The sequence below is a fragment of the Barbus barbus genome (assembly GCF_936440315.1).
Source record: "Barbus barbus genome assembly, chromosome: 41".
Lineage (NCBI taxonomy): Eukaryota > Metazoa > Chordata > Actinopteri > Cypriniformes > Cyprinidae > Barbus > Barbus barbus.
The window spans coordinates 15,815,700-15,833,683 of NC_136719.1; the positions used below are offsets into that span (position 1 = coordinate 15,815,700).

Sequence of the window (17,984 nt, forward strand, 5' to 3'; positions counted from 1 at the left end):
TCCAGAACAGACTCTTCTGACCTTTTACTCCTCTTAAATGCCTTTATACATTTATTCCAATTGATAAAATATCACTGAGATTAATTAACTTGCTTTTCACACCATCTGGACACCTGCTGTCACAGTCCAGTCAAATGTATTTGCCGTGCACACATGGTTTATTGGAAATTAGCACTTACTGCTGACACTATTTGGGAAAAAAGTGGCCCAGAGCTCAATCTTTTTTTAATTGCGCAACACATTGATACACAGCCGTCTGCTTCCTTAACGGCAACCTCCACTCCTGCTCTCATTACCGCGAAAAAGTTAACTTTGGTCATTAAGGGACAGAGAGGGATGAAAACAAAGTAAGAGTGTCAGAAGGTCTTGACTGCCTTTGTCCAGGCTGTAATAGTTCGGCCACGGTGACGTAACAGAAGAAAGGGAACATCAAAAAGTCCCGTCAAAGTGTTGGCACTGACCCGTGATTAATCGAATCGCTTGTGTGGGCACACTGTAAAAGCATCAGCCTCTCTTTTTCGACGGCTCAGCCTGCCCAGTGCCCGTAATCTCATATCGGTAGTTCTCCTAATAAGGCTGCAACTCAGAAAACTACATTATCGCTCTAAAACATTCAGTCTTTCCATTTAGGAAATCCCCAGTCGAATGCCAACAAGGGCATTGAAACTGCATTCGGACAAGGGAGAAGACAGTGAAACAGAAGCGTTCCAAATGTTTATTTCATAAACTCTTCTTGCTATACAACAGCATAACTTTGGCAGCTTTGTGGGCCGAGCCATCGATGGGACACACGGAGGCCTGTGCGGAAGACAAAGAGCTGATTGAGCCAATGCGGCTTGTCTGGCCTTTAGAGCATGAGTCTTTCAACTCGACCTTCATTCCCTTCTCTCCTCCTCCTCCCTCCAAGAAGCCTTCACACTGAATCAAACACTCAAAGTAGTCTTGTCTTGGATGGGGATTCGCTGATTTTTCACCAGGCTATTCTCAGAAGCAGACCATCCAAATGTCGAATGTGCATTTGCGAGAGGAAAACCTCCATCCATCATAATGCCACCAAGCCAGCTGGCAGGGCATCTTGTTGTCGTTCTGGTACTAAACAGAATTTCACACTCCAAGCATGGCAATGCGTAACCGGTTTAGCTCGTGTTTACTGCTCTGAGCAAATGTGTGAATGCATAAATTAGAGTGTAGAAGTGAAAATTAATGCGGGGCAGCCAACAAAAAAAGACAGAAAAAGACAGGAAATTATGTCAGTAGGGTTTTTCAACCTTTGTGACAAAAGTAAAAGTTTTCAGGTATTTCTGCTGTAATAATGGCAAAAAATGTTGGTTTTCTTCAAAGAATTTGGATGTACAGGTATTGATATACCAAATTGGTCTGACATTTATAAATCAATAAACATGATATATATTTAAAAAATAGTTTTCACCTTAAAAAAATATTTGTACATTTTTTAAAAAATAATTTGTAAGTCACCTTGAATAATATTCAGCTGCATTCAAGGTGTAAGGAATTTATTTTATTTTATTTTTTGGTTTGTTACACCACATGAGCCATTGAATTGAATTTTCTTGAAAATGTAAATCAAGGTTTTCCAAAATCAAGAGTACAATTCTGAATATTTGACACATACTAGATTCCCTCTTTCTTTTAGAATACTTTGTCTTTATCGCAAACGCTCCAATAAGTCACTGACAGAGCAAAACAAGGTGCTACAAACATTTAAATATGCTGCTAAGATTCCTTGTTTGCAAAGAGTGAATGGAACGAGAGGAGGGAGACAGGACGTGTATGGAACGATTAAAGAACAAAACACAAGAAAAGCAGATTTTACATAAGTGAAAATTAGAAGGTTAGATGCATATAAACAGCTATGATATATCGGACATTTAAGAAATATGAGATTCAGTAAAAATACCCCAGCTGGAGAAGTCACGGTTTAATTGATGCATGTTTTCTATTTTGAATGGCAGATTTTGATTTGTGCGTGTTTAAGAGTCGCATTCCTCTGGCGACGCTGCATATGATCAACATCTGTCTATGAAGACACGGATCGCTGCGAGAACTCTCTCAGCCTGTTTTAAATGCCAGCTACAGTTATCTGTAGTGGGATCTCATAAGTCATTGTAGCTTGCAGGATATCCTCCACTCCAGCCAGTAACCCCACTTCCACTATCTGCTATTAATTCTTCAACCGGTGTACCTGTGAGAGAGAAGAGGTATATTCTGGGCAACCAGTGGGAGGGCCACATCCTGTTTGCTACAGCATACTTGAAGACACGGCAAAGATAATTGGTCTTGACGTCAGAATATTCTGATTAACCATTTTTGGTTCCAACCAGAGAATATTTTGTTATTTACTCATCCCATGGTGTTTCAAACCTGTACGACATTTTGCCTTTACGTATTCTGCAAACCCATGAGATTTTGAAGACTTTCTTACAATGATAGTCAATGGGGTCCAAAAGAACACTGCAGTACCAGTTCATTATTTATTTTAGTATTATTTATTTGCAACTATAATATTTATTAATATTCTGAGTAAGCTTTTTTGCCATATTCATTTTAATTTTAAGTATTTTATGTTTTATGTGCTGTAAATTGTAGTAATTTTGTTACGTATGTTTGTCAGTTTTACTAGTTTTTATTATATTTCCACTTAGCTTGTAATACCTTCTTTTTTTTTTTTTATTAAAAAAAAAAATTGAAATTTTTTTTATAAAAAAAAATATAAATATTGCCTTGGAAACCAACAGAATTAAAATAAGTTTAACTTTTTTTTAATTATTTCAATTAATGAAAATTATTGTTAATAGTTTTAGTTTACAAAAACCCAACCACACTGAACCCCACTGACTTTCATTTTATGCCCCCCCCCAAAAAAAGACATTAAGAGAGACATTTATAAAAAAAAAAGAAAAGAAAAGAGAAGTCTTACAGCTTTTTAATATTTATCAACACTGTGAATTAGCTTTTTTTTGCCATATTTAAATTTTAAGTTTTTTTAAGTTTTATAAATGTATATTTTAGTAATTTTATTATGAACGTTTGTCATTTTTATTAGTTATCACATTTCTAATATATTTTTTTTATAAAAATGAATGAGAAATATTGCCTCGGCAACTTATTTTCATCTATAATTTATATTTTATTTTGGCATTATTTCAAATAATGAAAACTATTTTTAATAGTTTTAGTTTACAAAAAAAACCCACCACACTGGACCCCACTGACTTTTTATTTTAGGGCCATAAAATGAAAGACAAAACAAGAGACTTTTTCTTATTTCTTTTTTGAAAAAAGAAAGTCTTACAGCTTAGAACCGATGAGTCAGCAAATGATAACAAAAAAAGTGTTTATTTTTGGTGAACTGTCCCTTTAAATCCATAATGGGAATCATATACATTTAACCAAAATATTCTAGTGTCAACATCTATTATCTTTCATCTTCATTTATTTAAATGACATTTTGCTGCAATATAAATCTTCTGCTGTGACTACACTAGAGGACATTCAAAGAAACCATGCAATCAATAATTAAAAAAGTATTTTGAAACAAGCTGGAATTCTTATTGGTCTCTAAACAGGCGCATGCATGAATACCCTCAAATTTGCACAAACTTTCTATGAAAGATAACATAAAAGAGCATCCATCTGTGTTATAGCATTCACATAGTCAGTACAGAGCGGTAACATGGTTGAGAGATAGTTTTCGTAATTGCTATGATTATGTATTGATGTTCATTCTATCCCATGCTAAGTGGTGTTAATGAGGTATCCACAAATTCAAAGCCGTCCTGCATCAAAATCAAAGTGGAGAGTTGAAAGAAGTGACACTATTAGAACTGTCCTTTTATGTACTGAACTGCTACTGACAATTTCACACTACAAAGCCCTCAGTGTGCTATCACAGAGAGACAAAGCAAGCACTATTTATTCCTTTAAAAGATAAAACAGGCGCGAACACACTTCATTATTTCTATCTATTCATCGGTCTCCCTCTCTCGCTACTGTATCTTCCACTATTCTTTTGATCGCTTCAACAATGAATATTATTTATTTAGTTTGGCCACTGGGACCAAAGCTGTGAATTGTTTTATAAATCCCATAAAATGGATTATTACTTTAATTATGGCCACTCCCAGGCCTTCTGAAGGAAACCCCTGAAGCACAATAAAAAGCTTGACTGGGGTGAAATGCAAGGATGTTTCCATTAGCAGTAAAATGAGCTCATTCACTGCAAGGCAACTAATGCAATCATCATAACTTCTGAACTGAAACTATCTGCATGTATTACAGATGTGGTGGATTATTATCCAACAATGGGTTAAAACCTCAATGACTTTCAAATTCTGAGTCTCATATTGTAAGGACATTTGTGACTGCAAATGAGTCCAGTGAGAGAAATGAAGCAATGTTTCCTATGGAGGAGGACAAGATTTTCCAAGGCAACACATATTTTGCTGCCATAACAATGAATGGCAGTGTCTAAGCATGAAAGCTGAAGTTCACGAGGAAAGATATTTAGGAAGTTCTGTTCAGTAAACTAGTGGTTCTCAACTGGTTTTGCTTCAGGACACAGATTTTGCATAAAAAAAGTGGTAGTTTAATAAAACCAATATTAAAATAATAATTATTATAGTCCTTGCACTGTAAAAGAGAGAGAGAGAATTGGGGTACCTTTAACAAGAAAATGTTATTTAAATTTTTTTAAGTCCAAATTTTGTTTAATCAAATGTGTTACTTAGCATTTCTTTGTTATTGTTTCTAAAATTACTAGCAACTTTTGTTGTGTGGGCACAACCATTTGTAAAGGTGAAAATAAAGTGAAATTACTTGTGAACTGGCTTCATTTTGCTTAGCAAATACTAAAAACATTGTATTAAAAATAATGGAAAAAGTAAAATGGAATTACTGTAAATACTATAAAAGCAGCAGAAGACAACATTTTAAAAGCATAAAACAATACAAATTATATATAATATAAATAAATATAATTATACTGCATATAACTATCCACACATACATATACATAATCTTGCATATATATGTTCTCTTGTAATAGTTATTAATTAGAGATTTTTTTCTTGTTTATTGCTGTTCATGACCCAATCAGAACAGACTTGTGACCGTTTTTAGGTCTTGACCCAACAAGTAAAAAAATACTGCTCTCCACATTCTCTTCATTTTCTCAATTCTTTTCTCTTTCTGACAGAATGTATATGGCCTACACTGAGAAGGCAGGACCACAACAACATGGAAACCAAAATAACTGCAGCTGCCCCTCCACGTCTCCCAATCCTGCTGTATAACTATCATCTTTGCAGCCCTGACACACAACATTACATCAACTGCACCACCAGGACAGCCAGAAATGGAAAGCTGGGTGGCCTTTTTACTGGAAGGTTTTAGGACACTTATGCATCTTTCATCAGATGTTCTGGCATCTGTTCACTTTTGCAAAGCTCCAGTCATGCACAAGTGGCACTTAATCTTATATCTTCTATATCTATATATACAGGTATATATGTATATTAATATTGATATTAAAGTATTAAAATAAAAAATGTTTAGGGTAATATATTATATATATTATTATATTGTCACCAGAGTAAGCAAGAGCTTTCAAAGACATTTGCATGAATCCAAAAACAGAGATGAATAAGATTATTTTACAGCTATGATTTTATTTTGGCTAAACACCTCCGATTACGCTTATGACTTCACAAATTAACAAGTCGGTCCTTAGAGCTTCTCGCCTAGTCAGTACCATAATCAAACACAAATTCCGTGTGGAGGTGTAGAGATAAGCATTCTCATGGCCTCACTTCAAAATTATCGCCCACCAATTCTCTATAACTGAAAGCCCATCTGTATGCTGTGCTATCCTTTGTCTCCTCAGCTTGAAGTGGCTGTATGACCCAGTGTTCAGGGTCTGTACGAGGGCCTGTGAAACTCCTGACGTTCTGTTGAGAAGGGAGGGTGAGGAGATCTCCCATGTCTTTATCAAGCGAAAAACAAACAAACAGGCTGGGAATATGCAGCGGCTCAGATAAAAGAGTCGTCTTGTATACCAAGGGGATTTGTGACTGATAAAGAAAAGAAGCTGGATATCACCTCTATAGGCTGCTTAAATATGTGCCTGACATAATCATGCGTTTTGAAATAATCACATTTTTGTCATTGAGCAAATGCCTTTCTACAGAACAGTTCCTCAGGAGTAACCTGAGGTTAAGTGTCTTGCTCACGGGTAGATTGATGACAGACCCCGATGCTCTACAGTTCATAAATCATCCCTTCTGTGGTTTAAACCAATAACCTTTGGGTTACCAGCACAGATGTCTGACCACTAAGCTAAAGTACCACCACTCCAATTTACCACATCAAAAAGCCCAGAATTAGCCTTAGGAAAGAAAAAACTGAATTAAAATCTCTCTTGTATATATCACAGAGTGCAATTATATCAAAATGAGATTAAAATTAGATGTTTCTCCTGAGGAAAAAAACCCAAGTAATCTCATGTTCCAGAGTAAAAAAATAAAAAATAATAATAATAATAATTCGAAACAAAGTCAAAAATGGTAATTTGGTAAAAACAACGAAGTCTGCCATCAAAAGTCAGAGATTTCAATATAACCAAATCATTAAGAATCATTATAAAATTATATTAGATTTATTTACTTATTTAAATAATGTATATCATCTCTTTATAATGAACATATATCAAATAAATAAACTATATAATATACAAAATCCAATCTCATTTACAGTAAAACTCTGCCAAAATATAGGTCATTCTATTTACATTAACTTAGTAAATCTAAGTGACAATAACTATCAAATTATGTTTCTGTTATCAGTATTTCCAAGTAACATCTTTCAGACTGAAATGATGATTTCAAGGTCTATTCAGGTCCTAGCACACTTACATTTTAAATATAATAATCATGATGATAGCTATTATCAATTTAATGCATCCTAACTGAATACAAATATTTCATTATATAAAAAATAAAAAAATAGACTGTCTCAAAATTTTGGAAAGTAGTGTGATTTCTCTTTGCTCTAAATTTGAAAGAATCCTAAAACTGAAGTAGTTCAGGTTTCCATTAGATTTTGAAGCCATTGTTTTCAAGGACTTTTAAACCCCACTGTATATGAAATAATACATAAATCTGAGTGACACCAACTATCAAGTTACGTTTCGGTTTTCAATATTTCTAAGAAGCATCTTTCAGACTGAGACAATACTTTAAATGAAAGATAACCATTTCAAGGTCTATTCAGGGCCTAGCACAATTAAATGTTAGCTTTAATAACCATCATCATAATACCCTCTCATATGCCACTACAATCTCTCAATCTCATAATTAACAATAAAGACCACTTTAGGCTAATGTATGTAGAAATTTCAATTACAGATGTAAAAATATGGATCTGGAAAATGTATCAGAAAAACAGGATGCTGTGCAATATGTGCTACAGTAGCAGGATATGAACTCTCATCAGTGACACGGAAGGAAAGGTGGTCACACAGACCTCTGGAAAAAGAGCGCACAGGTTAGACATCCACAAATACTTCACTCCAGGAAGCCAAATGTTCTTTCCCAAGTGCTGTCAGGCACGGATCTATTAATGGCTTTAGAGAATAAACTTCCCCCTTTAGAAGGGGGATTACCACTAGCTGACTCATAGCCTCAACCTCTCCAGCCTTAAAACGTTATGTAGCAGATATTTTTGTTAAAAGATGTTAATTTGTTATTTATGATTCTACCAAATCCACTGAGATCAGAAACATGCTTGGATAAATGAAGACATCCTGACTTCAAACCAACCTCATGTGGTGTCTTGAACCTCAAAGATCATCAATGGGTCATCAGATCAGTTTTATGCTCCAGTTCAAACTTAGAGGGACGATTCAAGTTTCATCTGCTGAATTTGGGTCTACATTTAGCAAACTATGTGTTTGCTTTGAGAATTTAGAGTCTGTAGGTGGTCATGTTATAACTTTGAATCTCACAGAGGAGATGTTTAAGAGTTGACCCAATCAATCTGGCACCTCTAGTTGACACGGTCACCCTCTGGTACTTTATCTTCTGGATACACTAAAGCTACAGCTGAAATATCCCTTTCTAATTTAAGAGCCAGCATATTTGTGTGGAGGTGTCCATGCGGTGCTATTTTGGGAGTAAAGCTCAGGTGTCGGGCTGCAGAGCTCTTCCCAAAACAATCATTCCACCATGATGTCATGCAATACAATGGCCCAGACTGACTCCAAATGGACAGACTGGGAAGCAAAAGTCATTCCAAAGAAGAGGTCCAAAGATAGAAAAGATAGAGGGGAAAACGCAGGAGTCTGACATTGCAGCTGAGACACTTTCGGTAATTGTTATCTAAATAACACAAGGTCTGTTTCTAAAATGAGGCTAGGCGCCACACAACACAAAAAATTAGATATAGAAATATTTTTTTTGTGACTATATTGTTTCATTTTATAATAATAAATAACAGATATTTTTTCCATTACAAATTATTTCATTAGCAAAACAAAAAGTTGAAAGTGCTATAAAAATACACAATGAATTTCTTTGTATTAGTCCCCCTATTTTGGCCTAAATTAGTGCATTATCATAAATATTTCTTTGTTTTTCCAACATATACTACCATTTAAAAGTTACAATTTTCTCATTTATTTATATTATATTTTACCATTTAATTTATTCAAGAATATTTCTTATTATCAGTGCTGAAAACAGATGCTTTTCTTTCAATATTTCTTTTCTTTCTTTGAAGATTTTTATGCTTTTCTTTCAATATTTTTTTATGAAAGAATCAAAACACCACCATTTGAAATTAGTTTATTTGTTTTAACAATGACTTTACTGTCACTTTTGATCACTTGAATGCATCCTAATTGAATACAAACATTAATCTCTTTAAAAAAGAAAAAAAAATTAGACTGACCCCAAACTTTTGAAAAGTAGTGTAATTTTTTTTTTCTTTTAAATTTAAAGAATCCTAAAACTAAAATAGTTCAGATTTACATTAGATTTTGAATCCATTATTTTCAAAAAATCCACTTTATATGAAATACCTACAGATAACTTCTGTCAAATGTGATAAAAGTACAACAGGTCACCATAAAATAAAACTGAGAAGATCATAAAAGGTGAGAATTAAAACATGGGACGTAAGGAAATCAATACATGACAGTGTTTGTCTCATCTGTTGTAGCTGCTGTTTCTTACACTGACTTTCATGCTTGCTGCAATGTTTACACTGCATCTTAGCTGATGAAAGGAGAAATGAGTATTGTTTGGATCTCTGGCACAAATCTGAGGGCTGAGGCCCTTGTTATGATGAAGTTGCTGTCTCATCCCTGTGAGCAATGGCAGGTGACAGGATGTGACTGAGACACAAATTCAGCAGACGCAACAACTCTGTATAACGCCTCAGCAGATCATTAAAACAGTTTGCAGAATCTGATGCATCGCTTTTATCACACTGATGAAATGTGTGACTACTGTCATGTTGTAATACTGCTTCTTCATTAAAAACAAAAAAGAATTCTCACTTGTTGTAGGCATGCCCGGCTCAACCGTGCTTGGCTCGGGGGTGCTTCCATCCTCTTCTCCACTGATATCTGAGGAAAAAACGATAGATTATATTAGTGTTTTGAAAAAAAAAAAGAAAAAACTATTACATTACAAACATTACTATTCCTTATTTATAAGTACTAAGCAGTGCAGCATTTAGATAGTCCCACCTCCTGAAGGATCATACTCTTCATCATCCACATAACCTCCCGGCCACTTGTTTTCCTCTTCTGCGTCCTCTGGAAAGGGCACCTCATCCCACACTTTAGAGCTCTGAACTACCTGTAGTCAAAAAAAATAAAACCACGATTTATGGGATTGAAATCAGCATCTCCAAACACAACTTGAGTTATGAGAGACCTACAGAAGAGAGAGGCAAACACAACAGTCAATGCCTTCTGGCTCCACTGAAGGTAGAAGAGATAAATATCATGCCTTTGTTCTGTGCATGCACAAAAATGCATATCGCACACATCATAGAGACATGAAATGCAGGTACAAATGTTGTCCTTAAAAAGTACACCTTTTATGGAGGACCTCTGGTACTGTAACACCCTAACCAAATAGCACAGGGCTGGTACTAGTGTGGAAGTACTTTATCATGCAGAGATTAATGTCACACCCATGAGAGGTCAGATATAACAGCATCTATAAAACCTCTGAAATATTATCAACAACAGCATGATCTCCAAGGAACATGATTAATATTGTTTAGCATTTCATAACACTAAATATTAGATTTTCACTCCTCTAGTCAAAGTAAAATTTGACAAAACCATTAGTCAAATAGACACTGATAACATGTACTCAAACTTCAAAAGTTTGGGGTCAGTAAGATTTTTATAAAGAAATTCATATTGCTATTCAGCATGGAAATATTGAATTTATCAAAATCACAGTAATGACTTCTATAATGTTACAAAGATTTCCATTTCAAATAAAGACAGTTCTTTTGAACTTCCTAGCCATCAGAGAGTTCTGCTAAAAATATATCACAGTTTCCAGCAAAAAAAAGCTTTTAACCTGTTTAACACCTGATAATAATAAATGTTTGTTGAGCAGCAAATCAGCATATTAGATTGTTTTCTGAAAGATCACGTGACACTGAAGACTGGAGTAATGGCTGCTGGAAATTCAGCTTTGCCAATAAAATGAATAAAATCACATGTATTCAAACAGAAATCGGTTATTTTAAATTGTTTTACTGTATATTAGATCAAATAAAACTTAGGTAAGCATAAATGATGGGAGAAATATCTCACCAACCCCAAACATTTGAATGGAAGTGTACATTTTAATTTAAATCAAAAATTTGTATGAATAAATGAACATTAACTTTTTTACATGGATTCTCTGGAAGCATTTTGCATAGTTAGCGGAAAATTGAAATCAATCGGCAGTGCCCTTTGCTTATTCACTACTTCTTTGGTCAGCAACAAAAGCTTTGATGATTTTATACAATCATGTCTCTTTTATACAATCATGTCTGTATACGTGTTTGGCAAGATACCACATTTGGCATTTTCGGTCTTCATAGCCCGCCAGTTCCCATTTCCCTGCATCTCCATCATGGCTGCAGCTCCCATTTAAATGGCTCCCGCAAATAAATAACTTGATCTCCCCCCCAAATCCTTTCTCCCCTGACTGAACACTCTAAAACAACAATCCTGGAGCTATTTCAAAGGGAAAGCGCTGACTGGCAAAATTCTTTCAATTGGATCTGTTCAGCAAACCTTTGGTGTGATCATCGCCTGCTTCTCTGTCCCTTGGGATGGAGTCCTCCCGAAACGAGACACTTTGTCATTATTGTCATCCATAATTGTAATGCAGCATATTTTTGGTGAGAAGATTCAGAAAAAGCATGCGTGTCAATTTCATTGTCACCAGATAGGACACACAACTTAGTACAACTGAAGGAAACAAATCACTACAGTATGAAAGAATTTACAATTAAAATGGACTAGGGTAAACGTAACCATTAAGCACACTTCCATTTTTGAGATTAGATTATAAAAAGAAAAAATCATTTATCCTCATACTTGATGTCTTAACCAGTTGATATGTTTGTTACTATATACCTCCTATAATTTCAAGTCAATCAGATCATTGCACACTGAGATATGGGTCTCCATATGTTCACTCTGTCTGGCGGCCAGTTTGAAAGCTGTCTAAAAACTTTAATCAAAAGAGGCGCCCCTTAAATGTGTGTGTTTTTTTTAGATGTTTAAGCCTTTATTTTGGGTAAGTTTCACTACTTATTGTAAAATTAAGAGATTAATGTTCAGACCTTTGCATATTATAACCTGGAACTTGGATGTGGGAAATAATTACATTAGATCCAAAAGATAGTTTTAGCAACATAGCCATAACATGGCTTTGCCCCCCCCCACAGACATCCCTCTGTCCCCCCCTCCGGACCGAGGGGGACGGCCAGACTTTAGTTTAGCGTGTATAATAGTCTAACTGATTGCTTTTAGATGGAAAAACTGCCCATAACTCCTGGTCTAGGATCGGTTTTCTTTGTAATAATAGCATAACGAAATAGATTTGGCAAACAATCCAGTGTATCTTATGCTTTGGAATGCGTCAAATGATTTTACAATGCATTTTCGCAGAGGGGAGCAAAGTAGCCAATCACAGACATGGTTGTTGATTTCTACAACACAATGGCCAATCAGAGGTGTTTAAGTTGGAATCCACGCACTCACCGCTTTTTGTCCAGCGCTGTTATATCATGCACGCAACTTCATAAAAAAAAAAAAAAAAAAAAAAATTGTGTTTCATTGTGTGGTCACATTCATTGGTTGAAACGGAACTTTGTAATTTCGTGATGAATGAGTGACAGTTTTTAATAAATTTAAAAGGGAGCGTTCTTTGCATGCTGTATAGTATACAATAAATTCAGAATTTAAATAAAACTTGTTTTTCATGCTTTACGAGCGATCACGTACGACACAGAGATAGCTAACTACTACACTGTATAGATAATTTCAGACAGAAGCACAGAGTGATGCACCGGCTTTTTCTGTGTGATTTAAAGTGCATATTGCAGGTTAAAAAACAAATTCAAATGAATATATAGCCTTGTATGAAAATACCACGTGAACCGTTAATGCAGGATTTGAAAATGTTTTACAAGAAGCGAGGGCACAAATTTAAATAAAAAAGGTGATGCTTTCCTCAACATCGCGTCATATTACGTCACACAAGGGAGTCATGTGCCGCACTCTGCTTTGAGCGCGCGCGATTCAGTGTGTTTTCAGTAGTTATTTTTATTTCAATTTATCATTGTCATGGTAAATTATTGTGTTTGTGGAGGTTGCACAAACTCCAGCCTGTCAGGACATCGAGTCCACAGGTTTCCTAACAAGAAATAGGATGGTATCTTCCGGGCCTCTGTGCGTTAGTGCAGGTGAAGAGACTGGACTTCACTAATGCATCTGCTTCAAACACCGCGGTGGTGTGTAACTTAACATATGTGATGGAGGCCAAGTGGAAAAGCATGGTCAGCAGTGAATGTGATCTAAACTTGTGTTTGCTTCTCCCAGCATATGCAGTCTGAGAGAGGAATACTGCAGGTCACCACAGGTCCACAAGAACACAGCACTATCATGTCCACTGCACCTGCTCCTCTCTCCAGATCCCTCCAGTCAGAGGATCAACATGATGAGGCTGTTATTGTATATCTAGCACAGCCTTCACCATTTAACAACACATTAGTGATACCCAGACTGAAAGATTGTTAAATGTTTTTAAATGGGTCAGATGGTATTTCTTTTGGTAGTATATGTTTGGTACATCTACATATATATATATATATATATATATATATATATATATATATATATATATATATATATATATATATATATATATATTTTAACAGTTGAAATGTTGTGTTTTGAGTTGGGTATTAACAGTGCTATGAAATAATATTTATGATTTAGTGCTGTATAAATAAAACTGAATTGAATTAACCATAAATGCAGATCTGCTTGATTGTGATTTTATTTTTGATTGATTGTCAACAAAATGGGGCCATTCAAAACCTTTATAAAGTCCTCCTTCCTCTGTAAACTATCTTCTAATGGCTGACACAACACATGCACCATAGGCCTGCAGCGGACAACTTGTCTGTATGCTGTCATTATTGATTGTGTTATATCAATGGCATCAATAAGTGTTACTTACAGGGAGTCATGACCTAAATAGGGTTAACTTGTAATTGAGAATCAAAATTATTCAGACTGTTTTAATATTAAAATCTTTAACTATGTATTTATACATGTATACAAGTATTTAGCTTAGAGTAATACATGATTTCTGCCCTAAAACATGTGTCTGCTGGCCTGGAGAGGTCTATGCTTTCCTCGCATTTCCCACACAAGCACCTATGAATCAAAAACGTGTTTATCTCTCTCTCCTGCAGTGATAAGAAACCACTATCACGTAACGTTAGTGTCGGATATTAACGAGTGTGACATGCCTGATCAACGCTTATTAGTTTCTATTACTGGTAGTATCAATACTAGCATTGCTATTGCCTGATTACATTAGCTAACATGTGTATATCTGTAAGCTAACACTGATCTCTCACTAAACACCTGCCCTGTTCTCCTCACATCAACTCAATTTGTCTTCTCTGACCGTTGTTCTGTCTAATCCTGGCCTGTCCTGCTCTCTTGGCTGCATAGCAGGCTCATCATTTTATCTGTGGTCCGTCATACGAGTGTAAATACACATTTAAAATTTCCTCAGCGTCCGAACTGTCTGCGATCCATTGTTTTCCTGTGGTTTAAATGGACCGCTCTCCCTTTTGATGCGTCTCTTCCGGTTTTGGCGCGTTTCAGATACGGAAGCAAAATTCTCTCACAAAAACGACTCCAGAAGCCTTAATAGCATATTTTAAAGTATATTTTAAAGAAAATCTAGTTCCTACAGTATTTTTCTATACATCGACTCACTGGAGTCCCCCCCCCCCCAAAGAAATATAAAAGCCCCCCCCAAGTTGTGCATCCTGGCGCCGGGCCTGGCTACAGAACACAGTTAACTGACTAGCTGTATAAGATTGTGTGCTACGCTAATATATTACTGCACACGCATTACTGGCTTGTACTTTTACATCCATAATATTATAAATTTACAGTTTATTGCTGTTCTGTCGTTTTACAGTGCTGTAATTTTTAAAGATTTCATATTATTTTAAGGTGAGCTTAAAGGGTACACTAATATGAAAATCACGCTTCAGTGTGACATCAATAAGAAAAAGTATCATTAGATATTGTTAATAATAGTTGTTCATTTTAAAATATGTATGAACTTAATACATGACCTAGACTATTTATTTTGAAAAATATCCTGTCATTTTAATAAATATTACATTAAATTTATAAAAAAAAAATTGTTGCTGCTCCAATTAAGCTCAGTGTGCTTTCTTTAAGCTCTTCCACATTGAACGTCTATATACTTCATATACAGACTTCTATATCGATTTTCTATGGATTCAGTCAACTCAAATCTGCAGACTGGCCCTGATCTTTGCCAACTAGCATCAACTTTTCCAGACTGTAAATCTGTGGAAAATCGTGGCAAAATCATGTAGTGTATTCCAGCCTTAAGAGACCAGATAAGTTGACATCCATTTAAAAAGAGGTTTCATAATGAGGCTAGTTTCTGTGTTCATTCCCATGAATTCAAAGTGTTATTGGTTTGGTTTGTTTTATTTGATTTTTGAATGTGTTACTTAGCTGAACCTAGTTTAGATGTTGCAATGTGCTTAAATGACACTTCATTATGAATATATAACTGATTGACTGAATGACTTGTTGCTTGATTCTAGTGTTCTGTTTTTATTTTGTGACTGACTTTGTACCTTCAAAAAATATTTATTTTTACAATTATTCTTTAAAACATGTCCTTAAAATAAACAAGAATTTTTAATAAAACATGATGTGAGCTTAATGGGAACAGGGGTGTGCTTAAAGGGTACAAAAACGAACCCATTAAGCACAGCCAGACGTTTTGGATTTAATTATGTATATCTTAATTGAAATGCTTTTGTCATTTAAAATAAAATTTTATATTTTTGTGAGAGAGATTAACATTTAATTTAACATAACTTTTTGTACTGAAACCAATATCTTGTACACTAAAAATGTCTCAATGTAGATTTTGGTTAGCTTAATAGGTACGTTTACCCTATTTTTATCCATCTATTATTACAGGGTATAAATGTTAAAAGTATCTCTCACCCAAAAATTATTCCAGTTTTCCAAAGCCAAGTGAAAGCTTTACAGTATATGATGAATAGAATGAAATGCAATTCATTATTCATTTAAATATTACTAGACAGTCATGGTCACCATTCACTTTCATTGTACGGAAACACAATCAGGTTTCAATTAAGGTCAGTTAAGGATGACAGACTTTTCACTTTATGGTTGGTTCATGTAAAACCAAGAAAATGGCTAAACTTGCTTAAACTCTCAGGTCATTATCCAGTCTTAAAAGGCTCGAGTTCACCTAGCCAAGGAAATGATAGCCCAGACAAACACACACATACTGCATTTCACTGTCAAAGGAATCCAACCGTTTACTTTCCAATTATGCCATTCACAATACCATTCACAATTTGTTCTACAGGAACGGCAAAGAAACAGACAAAGCGCAACATTAGAGTCTATCGTTTTGCAAAAGATATTTGAACCTGGTGGAAAGCCTCAAGATTGCTCTAAGGTTTACCCAGCTGCTGTTTACAAGGCAAGAAACCAAATTTGCCACGTCTATGCCCAATATGGACAATAAATAAGCTGAGAGAACAGGGCGACACAAATGGAATACGAAGGGAATGATATGGTCTTGGCCAGTTTGCTTGGACTTCCACACTTCGAATGAGTGACTCACACTCAGCCTCCAAAGAGCAATAATGATGGCTAGAAAGGACAGATGGTTTATCTGCTCCCACTTATCCGCTCCCACACACACCCCTTTCTGGCATTTCTAACCCCCAATCAGACCCACTTCCAATTTTCAAGGCCTTACGAGTACAGCGTGAGAAAAGGATTTTAGTATTTGTTTTCTTCACATTGGAGTGCAGCTGTTGCAGCAAAGACTCAAAACTTTGCAATTATTTTGCAATCAATATTTGCAACATTATGTGCTGTCAGAAATAAATATTACTGCCATACCACACTGATTGTTAATTAAACAATTAATACTGAAGACAATAAAAACTCTTGACTATTGAATTTACCAGTCATTATCTAAAAGGCAATGGAAAAATTGAATAAAATGCTTCTGAGTGGCAACAAATTCCAGTACATGAAACCTGGACTTGCCACACTGTATTACGTAAGGATTTCATAGACGTGAAGGGGATGTCGGTTCTTGTAAACACACAAATAGAATGTAAACTGTAGAGCGGTAAGTAGGTGAAACCTTGAGATATGCACTTTATACCCTCATCTGAGCCAGAACACCAAAGCACAGCCTGATACAGGCAGACCAGAGGGCAAACTTCCTACATAAAACAACTCGCTGTATACTGCAGGGCCAGAGGTGCTAGCAAATTTCCATTAGCCTTCGCCTATCATAAAATGCACTTCCTCTCTTGATATTGCACTACTTTAAGCCATGTTCCTTTCTTGAGAAGAACTGAAAGGTAGAAGTGAATAGTTGACTGGTGCACTGTTCCAAAACCTAGTCAAAACCTAATCTTAATGATTTAAGATATCTTCTTTTAGCCAAATTATAACGAAAAATTGGACATCTCCTTCATGCAATCACTGGGAGGAGCTCAGGGAAAAATAAACTTAAAATGGCAAGAAACAAGAAACTCAAAAAAAAAATACCTCAGTGAAAATAATTTACTTTTTCATAATATTTAGGTGTGCTATGAATTACTCATCAGCGTATCATGCTTGTTAGCTTAGAAACATGCTAGCATCAAACTCTTCATACTGTTCATGTAGATGGAGCTTCTGTCTATGTAGAATGTTCCAAATCAGTCACTTATGAGTTTCCGTGATCGTTAGCAATGGTTACCCAAGCAGGCAGTTCACTATATTTTGCAGTGCTAGGGTGAATGATGAGGGAGTTGCAGTGAAATTAACTTTTTACACACCTATTATCTACAGGGGCTATAGAAAAAAATCCCTCTGACAGGCAGGGGATGACTACAGAGATAAGACACTAGCAAATATTTATGAATGCGCAAGTTAAATAAATATCAAAAGGCATACAAGGTAGGAACTTATGCAAGTTTAACCTCTCGGAGCAGGAGAATGCAAGGCGATGATAAGCTGCCAATTTTGACACTAAACCTCAGCTTGAGCACCTTCAGGATAAAGACCATGGTGAGAGAGAACCTTCAACTACACAAAGCACTCT

General features: G+C 35.5%; 1 protein-coding gene across 14 annotated transcripts in view; it reads right to left on the reverse strand.

Annotated features, from left to right (window-relative positions):
* LOC306860410 (basement membrane-specific heparan sulfate proteoglycan core protein-like) overlaps positions 1-17,984 on the reverse strand; it is a 112,905-nt gene that overhangs the window by 68,533 nt on the left and 26,388 nt on the right. For all 14 annotated transcript variants that reach the window (XM_079402108.1, XM_079402105.1, XM_079402101.1 and 11 more), the window contains exons 2-3: positions 9,767-9,878; positions 9,575-9,643 (exon numbers count right to left, since the gene is read on the reverse strand). In XM_079402108.1, the coding sequence (XP_079258234.1) occupies positions 9,575-9,643; positions 9,767-9,878 (181 nt within the window). The remainder of the gene's footprint in view (positions 1-9,574; positions 9,644-9,766; positions 9,879-17,984) is intronic.